This window comes from Botryllus schlosseri, chromosome 1 (assembly GCF_051294905.1).
Source record: "Botryllus schlosseri isolate E-star chromosome 1, Bs_hap1, whole genome shotgun sequence".
Classification (NCBI taxonomy): Eukaryota; Metazoa; Chordata; class Ascidiacea; order Stolidobranchia; family Styelidae; genus Botryllus; species Botryllus schlosseri.
Window position 1 is genome coordinate 22,511,830 of NC_137236.1, and position 14,101 is coordinate 22,525,930.

A 14,101-nucleotide genomic window follows, 5' to 3' on the forward strand; every position below is an offset into this window, starting at 1 on the left:
ATTGTGCATAATCATCGTCTGCAACTAACCGATCAAGCCGCGTTGCCCTTGATTGTGATGCGTCTGCAGTGGAGGGCGACCGATATTGATTTCTGCAGGCCGATACCGATACCGATTATCGACACACTCAAAAGGCCGATAACCGATATCATGGGCCGATATTAAAAAGTTATATACATACAGTGTATACAGTAGCGACCACTCCAATCGCAGGATTTGGTTCCTATGATACAATAAACATATCAAATCAAGATGGATCCCGTAGGCTTGCTAGATCTTTTACAATAGACAACGATGTATTCTTTATATTAATTTGACTGATTGGTTGGAAAAGCATCAATCACAGACTACCTACATGTACCGTGTTTCGCTCTTGATGTAGTGTAATTGCGGGTCAAGATCACAGCGGAGAGTCACTAAATATTCACAAATGAAATGCAGGACATTTGGAGCAAACTTTTGCAACAAAGCAAGTAAAATTTTTGAGATTGGCAAGATGCATACTCGTTTAGTGTTGATTTTTTATGCTGCCAGCTCCATGCATGGAGTGAACTGAAGTTGAAATCAAAGAATTTGAACCAAAGATGTTATGATGACGTGAAAAATTGTAATATATTAGACGGTTCACACACAGAACGCGAACGTGTACCTCACCTTCACACCATCCCTACCACACAGTTATTCATGTTATTTTATTGTTTCACATTTTTTCATAGTTTCCAATCTGGTCAAAAAGCTGGAATCAAAAAATAATGAAGACGTTCGCCACAAGCGTCGTGTTCAAGAGTTGGAGACCGAGTCGTACCGACACAAGCAAACGCTTCTACCTAGTCGATACAGGACTAGATCTATATCTTCAGACGAAAAGTCGACTGCGGTAATCTATTAACAATATAATATATTCTCAACAGCATATTTTAATTTAAGAGGTCCCTGTTCAGTGACGAAGTACTACTAGATTGTGGGCTAGTGAAATGGTTAAAATTACTTTCGGATTTTATGAAGTAGAAAGTTTTTGGATATGTTTTCATCGGGTTTACGGGTAATTAGCGACATGGTGAAATAGCCCCTGAGACATTGTTGCTGAATATAGCATCTACAATCGTACTTATTTGTAGTTACGCTAGTCGTGTTCCGTATCAGCTCATGATCAGTACTCTTTAGGATTCTGGTTTATATCAGCGCGATTGAGTTTAGGTTATTACCCCTGTTTTTTGTTTTTAATTCCACCGCGATGATTTTATTGATTTTTGCGGCTGTTTTATTTTCTGGAGGGATGCGTGAATGCTGAAAAATCGACCGCGCGGTCGACACAAGAAAAGAAAAATTTCTTTAAAGCCCCGATGCGAGGTAATCACGTGATCAGCCTTCATCAGAATTGGGCTTACTTCAAGGCGACTGTGGTTGAATTTCATCCTACTGACCTCGCCTATACTGTGGATTGGGACGATGGAGATACGTCAGAGAGATTGCAATGCTTTAAAGTAATTCAAGTAACTTGATTTACTCACTCACGATACGTACAGCTATACTTAGGCCGGTCATGGTATATCTTCATGTCAAGGTGATGCTATTTACTGTATTGCTCGTAGAAGAACAATTGCTCGGGGCAGAAGTGCAGTAATGATAATTCGTTCGACAGTTCTTTGGTATTATGGGTAAGGGGTATATCATAATTATATATTATGCTCGTTGTTAAATTGATATACTCTTAATCCCAAAGTTCGTCACGCGCCGACGGTTACGACCCCAGTATGGCAGTGTGGTAGACTTTATCTCTGCGCAATGCTAATATTTTCACTTCGATTACAGCATATAATCTTTCATCTGCAGGAAAGAAGCGCATTCAGTAATTGTTGATCCTTGAAATTGTTTCTTTACTACAGGATGTGGCTATGGACGTAGTCCCGTCCTTGAGCGAGATCGGGGTTGGAACGATCGTTTTGTTTCCTCAAGGTCGTTACGGTGGAGGACAACGGTATCACCAGGGCAAGATAACAGCTATTCGACAAGAGAGCGACGGTACTGCATCGTGAGTTTTTCAGTTATAGCTTTGGGTACGCAGCGAGTGCATTGGTTATTGGTTGCATGTATCATCGATTTTCAAAGTCGGTAATATGAGAGAGAGAGAGAGAGAGAGAGAAAGAGAGAGAGAGAGAGTGAGAGAGAAAGAGAGAGAGAGAGAGAGAGAGAGAGAGGGGGGAGACGGAGAGAGAGAGAGAGGGGGGAGAGACGGAGAGAGAGAGAGAGAAAGTATGAGAAATTGAGAGAGAGAAGAGGGAGAGAGAGAAAGAGAGAGAGAGGTAGTGAGAGAGAGAGAGAAGATGCATTCAAAGATGTTAGCGTAGGTACTGCGGCAGCAGTAGAAGTAAATCTGCATATATGTATACTCAATTAAAAGTAGTAATGTTCAAGAACTGTTCAAACTATTTCGAATGGAAGTAGAAAATGAAAGTACTGAAGAGAACTCAGGTAAACATCCTCTAAAAGTCGATTTGATCGAGGTGTAGTGTAATCTTATCAGATAATCGGAGACTTCCAAGATTATAAGATATATCTTTGCGACACTATACATTAATGCAAGCTTCTAAAATACATGTCGATTTCGTACTAGAATGGGCGGTACTAATGATAATTTCACCCATGAAGTTGAGGAAAACTAAGAAAAATCAATCATTTGTCTAAATTGTAGCGTAAGGTCAAAAAATGTCAAAATTGTTTACAGAATCAAAAGTTTTTTGCAACCTATATTTAGTTTTATCCTATATTTTGCCCTGTCGGTGAACTTATCACTTGACATGTTGCCGTTTGTAGCCTGATTTATAGGCCTACCGTTGCAGACGGGCCATAGTCTACTCATTTTGAATTCTCTACTAGTTGCTGACGATTACCCCTGACGACTGGCAGTCGAAAAAGTTTTGGTTCACTTCAATATGAATATTCTATTCAATGCGAATCATAAAGATTCAAATGAAAAAATACTTTGACGTGGTGTTATGCTCAATGTACCGCAACGTCCTAACTGAAGCAAGACTGCGTGGACATTGCATGGTTCTTATATTAAGAAGCGTCTGATGAAAAATTGTGATGTAGACACCATTATCAGGATGAAGTAACACGATGTGTCACCAGCAGTGTACGCACAACTTCAGTGTTGTCAGTCAACAACTGTTACTGTTGAACGTTCTTTCTCCATTCTTAGCAAGCTACTTTCTAAAAGACACTTTCTACCAGAGAATGTAAAAAAGTATCTTTCGTTGTATCACAACAAATTTTAATTATTTCCACTATAATGCGTGATGTAACTACTGGGATTCTTCATAGGGTCAGATTGCGCTAAAATAAAGTTTTTTTTCATGTAAAGATTTCTCAGTCTTTGAGTCAAAAAAGTTTTCCCGGGCCAAACTACATCGTAAGGACAGACAACTCCAACCAGACATGAAGATAAGTAGTACAATTCTGTGTGAACATCATGTGGGAAAACACGTAATTTGCATACGTTAGGTCAAAATTTGGTCAAAATTAAGTTTTTTTATGGTAATAAAATGTCAAAATCTTCCGTTTTGTAGGTAAAAAAGAAAAGGAAAGGACGCAGTTTATTTTTGTCCTTGATGTTTTTTCGGCATATACACCGACTCATGATACACATACACACGATATGTGCATATGCATACCATGAGCGCATGATGTGCATATGCCGCTGGACAAGGAAGTGCACAAACCAACTTACTACTTTTCGAAATCACAAAACACTTCGTTGCTGACCGCTTCTGCATGGAAATTATAACTTATTAGTTGGGCAAGTTTTTGCAATTTTTGCAACGTTATTTACAGCTTCCTGCAGCTTCATAAATACTCAGAAGTTACGTAGTATGGTATTTTAAGCTGTTTGACAGATTCTTATTGCAACTTTTTGCAACTTTCCCATGTTTTTCATTCACTTTTTGTAACTTTTTCGATTTTTCATGAAACTTTTTGCAACTGCTTTTGATTTTTCATACAAATCCTTGCAGTCTTTTTTTTTTCGATTTGTCATGCAACTAACTTTTTACTGGAAATCTCTGTCACTATATCTAAATAGATGGCTTGATTATTTCACTCTCGTTTAAATTGGAAAATTATATTTTCGCTCGGTCAATTTTTTTAGGCTATTGATTTTGTTGAAGTCGCCAACACCGAGTTTTGTTACAGTACCTTGAATACGGATCGATTCGAGTATCTCATACCCTAATAATTTCATGAAACTTTTCCATAAATGCAACTTTTTAGTGCAACTTTGTGAAAAATAAATGCAACTTTTTGCTGCAACTTTTGTGAAAATAAAAGCTACTTTCCGCGGATTTGACTGGAACAACAACTTGCTCTACTTAATAGCAATCCCATGTCCAAGTAGAAATCCAATATAATTAAATCTATTATACTAAAAAGAAAACACGACAAAATATTGTTTTAGTTAGGATCACGTGCTAATACACGCGTCCAATTGCTTGGCGAGAAATGTCTGAATAGGTAATTGGCCGAATTTTGTACTGATCTTGGACAAACCATTGCAACATTCTCACATCTTCGAATCTGACAGGTTCGATGGCGTTCACACTAAAAGAAGCGATCATGTAAAATGTATCCCATGGGATGGATACTGTCAGGAATTTACCGGAATGAAACTAGAAGACTTGCGTATCGCTCCGAACGCCATGGACGCGCTATTGGCGTGTAAACAAGCCTTCAATTTAGACTTCTAGTCTTGTACCAAATGGATGAATCGACTGCTAGTATATATATTGGGCGATAAAGTTAAAGATTAGCTATAAATCAAGATTTAGCATTGATGTAAGAGTTCTGCTCTAGTGTAAGTAAAACTACATTTTCAAATCTTTAAGTACCTTATAACGCTCGTACCTTTTTTGATTTCATGTGATGTTCTTGTATCCCCTGTAAATGGCCGTCGAAGTTCAATAAAAGTGTATTACCAGGAATTAATCTCAATGCATGCTTAGTGATTGCATGCAATACAATCAGTCGGGATGACTCGAGTTATGACTTGACTCTATAGTCACGTTTTTAAAATGACTTGATCTGACTCAGACTTGACGTATGAGATGGATGACCCGATTTCGGTGTCTGATTTTACAGTCAATTTTTAAGTTGTTTGCAATGCATTATGAACAGTCATAATGAAAAGGGATCATGTCATCGAAACCATACATTTATTTACTTGATTCAGCTACGAGTTACGTTTTCGATGTGGCTATAATTTCATCAGTAGCGTAATTGTAGATAACAACAATTCCGGTATTCCCACGTAAATTGATCAATATAAGTATCGTTAGGGCGAAATCACTTACCAGAACCAGTTATATACTAATACATTCGAGCGTGTATATTGCAAATATATTTATAAATGGCTGGTTCGTGGTACAGAACTTGAATATAGCTTTCAATACAACATCCATTGTAAAATAATATTTATTGAACTCGAAGACTTTTCGGGTGCCTCTTTTCAAGAGTTAACGGCACACTAAAGGGATTTAAACAGTTTTAAAAGATAAACCAAAAAGACAAAGTATGACGCAGCAATCAAAATCACAGACCATGAAATTCGCATTGTACCAATGGCAACAATAACAAACTATGAAGTATACGGACGGTTGCCAGTAAACTCGCCCCAAAGTAAATTCGGCCCAGGCAAATTCGGCTATTACATTAGTAAATTCGGCCCACCGAGAATATTGTATTAAAATGTATTACCAACCGTTAACATGAATTAATTACATAATTATACTAATATTAAGTGATTTGGGTGTCAGGGTATGCGTAGATCGCGTAATCACGGGAGATAGCGCGGATATTCACGGGGACCGAATTTACCGACGGCCGAATTCACCGGTCAATTCGCTGGTTACTCGGTCAATTCTGCCCTCGGAGAATTTTTTATAAAAATGTATTACCAACTATTAATGTGAATTAATTTCATAATTATATTATTATCAAGTGATTTGGAGAACAGGGTATGGGTATAAATATGTATATGTATATATATATGCCGATGTTTACGGGGCCGAATTTACCGACAGCCGAATTCAATCGGTATATTCGGCCCTCGGAGAACATTGTGTGAAATTGTATTACGAACTAACAATGTGTATTATATTACATAATTATAATATTATCTAACCTGAACACTAATCCTAACCCAAATTCTAACCTAACCCTAACCCTAATCCTAACCTAACCCTAATCCTAACCTAACCCTTATTCTAACCTAACCCTAATCCTAACCTAACCCTAATCCTAACCTAACCCTAATCCTAACCTAACCCTAATCCTAACCTAACCCTAATCCTAACCCTAATCCTAACCTAACCCTAATCCTAACCTAACCTAACCCTAATCCTAACCCTAACCTAATCCTAACCCTAACGCTAATCCTAACCCTAAACCTACTAATAACTAATAACTAATACCTAATAATGTGTATTATATTACATAATTATAATATTATCAAGTGATTTGGAGGTTAGGGGTTAGGTTTAGGGTTAGGATTAGCGTTAGGGTTAGGATTAGGGTTAGGATTAGGGTTAGGATTAGGGTTAGGTTAGGATTAGGGTTAGGATTAGCGTTAGGGTTAGGATTAGGGTTAGGATTATGGTTAGGATTAGGGTTAGGGTCAGTGGCGGCTCGTCCTATAGGGCAACTGGGGCATTGCCCCACCTAAAATTCTGTTCAATAACAGTTCTTTACCATTTAGAGACGCACAGCAATCTATATATACCGAAATCACAGCGAAAATCGTATTCTTCTTGTCCTTTCGCTTGTGAATGCCCATATATAGCGAAGTCTGCGAAAATCGAATTCTCTTCCGTGTTTTCGCTTTGCGAATGCCTAGCCGGGGCATGCCCCGGTAGCGCTCATAACAAGCTTTCACTGTCTATTCTCTCAAAGCCGCGCACAATAAAGAAACAGTGATTTACTCTCTCTTATTCATAAAATTACCGAGCAACCGGGGCAACATAGCCTAGTCGCCCTTAAGGTGTGATGTAACAATCGTATCTATATCTAAACTCGGTTACCGTCATATGCGTTTTGTCGACCTTTGCTGGTATAGGTCGATTTTGATGGTGTTTCACACCATGATAATTCTTGAAACTTGGTATGTCATGTCGTGATGGTAGTATTTAACACTGTCCCAAGTTACAGGGTTTCTACTTAAAGTTTAGGGTAGTAATTCCGTTTCCGAAGTTGAGTGTGTGCTGACCGTCATGTATCGCAAACAGATTTTACTCAAAAGCCGGTATTGGTATCTATTGATTTTGACGATGTTCCATACCGAGATCGGTCATGACATTTGGTACCGTAAGTCTTAATGTTAGTATCGAACGCTGTACCAAGTTTCAAGTTTGTCACTGGACTGTGTTTGTGGTAATTTCGTTTCCTAAGTCGAGTGAGAGCTGACTCGTCATTTATCGCAAACATATTTTACGGAAAGCCGGTATTGGTCTCCATTGATTTTAACGATGCTCCTTACCTAGATCCGTCATGAGCTTTTGCATGGTATGTCTTGATTTTAGTATCGAACGCTGTGCCTAGTCTCAAGGTTGGCACTCAATGATTAGGGCAGCAATTTCGTTATTAAGGTCGAGTATGGTAGAGATGTGCGCTGATCTGACACTTAGCCCACCTAACGCATTGCGGATTTCACGCAAAAACCGCTGTATCTGTGTTAACGCTAACTGTGTTCCATACTGAGATAGGTGATGAGATGATGATATCATGAAACAGTTTACTAACATTCTCGGTTTGCATTCAAATATTTACTTTTATTTTATATTCTCCAATGTCATTTTCACCGTGAAATTGTGGCCTTCAGGCCATTTGCTTACAATTACAACCCCTGTCAAGCGCGATAGCTGTTTCGTTTTCGATGGCGGCAAAGAGCTGATCGCTTGATCAGCCTATTCCTCAGTAAATTTTAGGCAAAATTCGGTGTTGGTCTGTTCGTATTAATTTTGACAGTGTACCATACCGAAAACGGTCATGAGGCTATTTCTCGATGATTTCATGTAACAGTGTACCAAGTTTTCGGCTTTCATCCACGTATTTATTCGGTAATATATTTTCCCAAGGCGATTTTGCAGCAGACATATAGACCGTAAGCCGTATGTGTCGTGTGACAGTCTCCAGCCTCAAGGCCAAAATCTCCTATGCTGTACCGGGACCGAATTTCCGAGGCCGCTATCCGTAGTTCTTCAGAATTATGTTTTGGATTCAATATGACATGTCCAATCTATGAGATAACAATTGCGTATGTGTCCGAACTCGTTGACCTTTCCAGTTAGGCTTACGCAATCTCTCGAGTTATAGTCATTTCCATTGCTGCAGATAATTAGTCAGGTATAGTGCGAACATGAACCGTGTCGAATCTTTGTTACGTACGCCGTTTACGCAGTTACCACACTTCAAGTCACAGCTCACCGGCAGACCTCTCGCGGCACATACGTTAAAATCACTGTTGTCGGGAAGTTCGTGTTACCGTACGTAGTCCGTACCACCAAGTTACTTGTTTACGTTGGAAAACGCCATTGTGACGTCATCTTGATAAAAAGTCGCTTGCACTAGCCCCACCACCCGATATTGTCACGAGCCGCCACTGGTTAGGGTTCAGGTTAGATAATGGTATTGTAACTGTTGTTGTTACTCTGGCCCTGGCCGAATTTACCGAGGACCGAATTTACAGACGGCCGAATTCACCGACGGCCGAAGTGACCGAGGGCCGAATTCGACGGGCCGAATTTACTTTGGGGCGAGTTTACTGGCAACCATACGGACACACGGTACTATTAGCAGCGCAATTCATAAATAAACAGTTACACGCACGAGACAACACGCACTAATGAGAAATTTGTAGGTTATAGAGGAAATCTTTTTGTCTACATAAAATAGGTTTGTTCAACTGAATAATAGTAGACTCCAGCACTTTTGATGAAACAAGGACCGACCACGCGCAATGACAGTGAACATATTGTCATCATAGTGCTGTGCACAGGCGAGGTTTTCACTCAAATGCTGACCAATTGACGAAGCATATGCTTGGTAATCGTCATAGCAGTCTGTTTTGGCAGCCAATTTGCACTGACGTGCAAGCTCTTGTCTTCGTCATCGATGATCATTTTACACCATACCGATATACTTATCATTTTGATTCCTGAGATGCCAACTCATAGCACGGCCCACTTTTTGTGAGACCCTGCTTTTGAAGATCGGAGGACGAGTATAGGAGCCTACATAAACCCCCAACACCTAGAAAGGCATTCTCGCCATCGAGAAATGAACTCATTTGGAAGTGATGTTCACGTTTACAAATTAGAATTTCCAACATAGCCATTCATATTGCGATTGTTAGGTAACGTGCTTGCACTGCAGGTAAAATGTTGGCTCAGGATTCAACGTTGTTGTAGGCGACAAATTCGAGAATGGAGAGGTAAATTTGATCAAATTTTATCAGTTACAAATTTCCCAGCCGCTGAGGTTTATTATCCCGGTCTGTTGGAACCACAATTGAACTGCGGGTGGGTGCCAGTAACACTATAGGTATACTATCCTCACAGGTGCTATTACACGATCTGCGTGGAAATGCGTTTGGCATCCATGTATAATACACCTCTATACGCCTCTGTATTTGTTAGCGGCGATCGTGATTGGACTCTTCGATGCGACGGTTAATTACATCGACAATGCGGTAGTGGGCAGGCTTTAGATATCTGATGTAGGCTACATATAGTAGTGCAGGGGTCACCAACGCTGTGCCCGCGGGCATCAGGTAGCCGGCGACGACCAGATGAGTAGCCCGCGACCCTTTTCTAAAAATAGATCAAATAGCAGCATTTACCAATATTCGTCAGATTATTAGCAGTGAGCTTTTGAATATATAGATTGATTGATTTAACTATTCTTGTTTAAATCACGCTAACATGTAACTTACAAATGACGATAGATATGTATAAACAACTTAAAATGATGATATCAAATATCCTCAATGACAATTAGTATAATATACCAACATGTAATAGAATCACAAGATATCGAAGACGTAGGACACGGGGGTGCCTTTATTTTGTACATGCAAGCTAATGAAAAGCTAATGCAGCTAATTAAGCTAATGAAAAGCTAACGAAAAGCTAATTAAGCTAATGAAAAGCTAATGAAAAGCTAATCAAGCTAATGAAAAGCTAATTAGGCTAATGAAAAAGTAAGCTAATGAAAAGTAAGCTAATGAAAAGCTAAGTAAGCTAATGAAAAGCTAAGTGAGCTAATGAAAGCTAATTAAGCTAATGAAATAGTCAGCTAATGAAAATTAAGCTAATGAAAAGCTTATTAAGCTAATGAAAAGCTAATGAAGCTAATGAAAAGCTAATGAAACCAGCTAATGTAAAAATGAAACAAGGAAGAAAGTCCAGATTAGTAGTTTCCTCATGTGATTCTGGATGTATCAAATCCAAATTTTGAAATCCACTTTTAGAATTTTTATCAAATTTAGATTTATAAGATGTTTTTTTTTCATTCAGATTTTAATCATCTGGGTATTCGATTGTCAATAGTGCCAATTCAGATTCAGACCGACCAGTGGTTGTCAAATTTCTTAACCTCGCGACACCCTCTGTAAATGAAAAATAGTCCGCGACACCCTTGCACAGTGATTGTTTTGAGGTGTTCATGGCGTGTGTCGACTGATATGGTCATGGTCATTTACACCAGGCAATTTTCTTCATTTCTATTCCGTAGCGGCCGACTTGTACAACGGCCTACATTCTTGGCTTTTATAAGACACCGCTTACACGGATGAGATGGGGAGGAGGAGCCTAGATAAACCTCCATCACCTAGGTAGGGATTCTGGAGTAGACCTCGGTCGGACTCGAACCCACAACCCATTGGTGTTGCAGCTGTGGATTATACCGCTACGTTATCTCGCCACTACATACAGCCGTGACGAAGTTTTCCTGCTTATTCGGTGCTAAAGTGCCAGCACGCCTAACAAGAGAATGTGACCGGTTATGTTTGCAAATTGAATTTGATAGCGTGAACATGAACATCAACGACATTTCAAAGGGAGTTCATTTCTTGGTGGTAATTAGTTAGGAAGGAAGGCAAGGAGGATTTGAAAACACCATTGTCTCACAAGCGCCAGCATGCCTGCTATCAATCAACGCATCGTACAAAACTGGATTAACCCGTTTCGGCACGAGGAATTCGCGTGGATATTGGTTGCGGGCATCACAGTAATTTTGATTTTACAAATAAACTTCCCATCATGATCGACAGATTATAATTTAGATTATTGATCGTTTTCTTTAGAACTGAATCATTCTGCGCATAATTTCAAAATTGGGAAGACTTCTTTTTCGTTACCTTTGCGAAACCTAAATGACGTACTAGTGAGACTCGGCACCATTGTCATCCTGATAATGAGCAATTGGTTGGGAGTTCGATTCAGGCCGAAGTCGGCTCCAGTATTCCTACCCAAGTGTTTCTGGTTTATGTTGGGTGTAGGCTTGTACTGCTCGTACGAACCGCGTAGACGGTGTCTTGCAAAAGCCCCGACCCATAGTCGGCGGATCAGGAACCGTAATAACGAATACCACCCTGGTGTAAAATGACCATACTGTAGTAGTAGAAACACCATTAATACCAACCTACTACGTTAGTGTGACCACTGATAAGTGTGACTAACTGTTTCTAACATTAATTTTGTAATTCACATTTGTACGTGTACTTGAGGTAGAGTTTCAACGTCACCACAGAGTTAACATGTGTTTATCAAAGAACCTCATTGTGACGTCCCCTCGCTTTAGAAATTGTGGAAAATTTGCAACTTTCCCCGCGTGGCAGTGCTCGTAGCAATCCAATTGGGGTCATCATTCGAGGTAGCGAAGGACAGTGGAAAGGATAGCAATTCTTATTGTTTTTACCCGCAACAACGTTGCGTTTTCGTCTTGGATTATGTCTCATCCTTGTACTGTTTGTGGACTTGATCGTTTAAGTCCGACGAGTTCGTCGAATGCTACGAATGCAACAGATACTTCCACTGTTCTTGTGCGAAAATCGGTAGCTTCAATGAGCGGAAAATCCAGATTTTCATATGTCGCTGTTGCATATTCTTCGAAGGTGGACATTGCGACATATTAGAGCAAATCCGGAACATTGTACAGCTATAAAACGGATACTTCGTTTGTATAAAGTACTCGATCCTGATCGGAGCATGCCAAATGAGGCAGCAGTAGTGGATGAGGTTTTACTTATGATTTTGAAGCAGTTTCATTATATCATCACCACGGATCACACGGCCTTGCGAGTTGATGGCGATGGGAATTGTTTTTACCGCGCAATGTCACTTGCCTTATACGGCACTGCGAAACACCACTTGCGCTTGAGGCTTCTGACCGCGCTCGAAATTATTGAGTATCCGAAATATTATGACGAAGACGCAGAGGGATTTGTTGACCTTATAGCTGACATTCGAATTGTGTCATCGCCTTATGCCCGTCTGGTACAAAAAGCAAGTATTCCGGGGCATTGGTCCGAGATGATGCATATTTACGCATTGAGTGCCGCCCTTGGCTCCGCGATTCGCTCATATTATCCGTCAACATTGGCAAATGAATACCTGACAGAACCGTTCACGCGCAAATGTTGCGGCCGGGGTGTGTCGAAATTTGCCATACCAGTTGCGACTCTGATGTGGACACAAACTACCGTGCCCACGACAAGCAATCCATTTCGACCGAATCACTTCGTGACAATCATCAAAATCACCGATCTAATTTCAAGTTATCCAGATAGTTTATGCGAATGAAAACTGAAATTGGAGGATCAGAAAAGCGACATTGATAAGCTGGATATACGCGAAAAAGACGACATTGCGACAAGCCGAACATACGCGAACAAGACGACTTCAAAACGTTTCATAGGAGCGAACTTGGCGATGTGAATGCTAATAAACAACATCATTCGCTCCTAGAAAGCAGTATCCCAAGTGAAGATTCGCCAATTGACCAAATGAATTCGGAACAGATGAATTCTGTAATGGGAGAAGTTGCTGACGGAGACAAAACCAAATCCGATTTTCATCGGCCCCGTATATCTCCACCATAGGTCAGATAGAGGGATATTTAACGACTTCTTCAGTCATCTTAGCTCCGTTATAGGAGGTACTTTCGATCACCTTATCGTGGGGACAGACGACGAGATTGCACTACACTCAGCAATAGAAAATTCGTTCAAAAACTGCAAGCACGTTCTCTGTGTCAATAATTTAAAGACAAATTTGGTCGACAAACTTCAGGACGGCATCGGTGCAAGCAAGCATTTGAGAAAAAGTCTGGTAAATCAAGTCTTCCATCTGTTGGATAGCAAGGACGAAATTGAATTTAATCGAAGAGAAGAAGACCTACTCACTAGGTGTCACAGCATATGCCCATTGCTGGTCACATACTTACAAAATAGATTGCTACCGTTGTTGCGAAAAAAGGTCTGGCAAATGCGTAGCTTTATCGGCGCCGAGCACAAATGGTTCACCAATAACATCTGCGAGAGCATGAACTATGTTCTCAAGCGATTGACAGATTGGAAAAAGAAAAAGTTACCAGATCTAATTAATCTACTCAAATCAGCGATCACTTCACAATACTTGGATGTACGAAAGAGTATCACAGGCCGTGGTACATTTACCCTCGCTGAGAATTGTAAAAAGTATTTGGTATCTCCTTGGGATTGGGACGACATGCCAAAAGACGAGCAAGACCGTTCATTTCAGCAGTTAATGAATTTTCCTGCCCCGGCAGCCTATAAGCTGCCTATATCATTATCACTCTCCACTGATGTCCAATTGATGGCACATAATCCTTCGAAGCGAAGTGGCAGCAAGTCAGGAGAAACTAAATGTAAAAGAAAAGTTCGTTGAGCTGTAACTAACGAAAATCAAGTTCATAAATGCACGGTACATTTGCAGCAATTGTGCCTATACTGCCAGCATGAGCATGTACAACATGTACAAAGCGATACTTTGAACTCCTCTGCAAGTTTCGATTTTTATTGTATGATATTTAC

General features: G+C 40.0%; 1 protein-coding gene across 1 annotated transcript; it reads left to right on the forward strand.

The window, feature by feature from the left end:
* The first annotated feature begins 627 nt into the window (after window positions 1-627).
* Window positions 628-5,045, forward strand: LOC145434419 (uncharacterized). The gene is made up of 4 exons (XM_080311771.1): window positions 628-877; window positions 1,275-1,484; window positions 1,887-2,032; window positions 4,580-5,045. The coding sequence occupies exons 2-4, from the start codon at window positions 1,344-1,346 to the stop codon at window positions 4,740-4,742; spliced, it is 450 nt and encodes a 149-aa protein (XP_080167897.1). The 5' UTR covers window positions 628-877; window positions 1,275-1,343; the 3' UTR covers window positions 4,743-5,045.
* The last annotated feature ends 9,056 nt before the right edge of the window (window positions 5,046-14,101 follow it).

Excerpts from the sequence above, each read along its gene's own strand:
- LOC145434419 (XM_080311771.1), top strand. The coding sequence starts at position 1,344 with ATGCGAGGTAATCACGTGATCAGCCTTCATCAGAATTGGGCTTACTTC. Across the intron at positions 1,485-1,886 it reads AGAGATTGCAATGCTTTAAA|GATGTGGCTATGGACGTAGT; the intron begins GTAATTCAAGTA and ends TCTTTACTACAG. Across the intron at positions 2,033-4,579 it reads GAGAGCGACGGTACTGCATC|GTTCGATGGCGTTCACACTA; the intron begins GTGAGTTTTTCA and ends CGAATCTGACAG.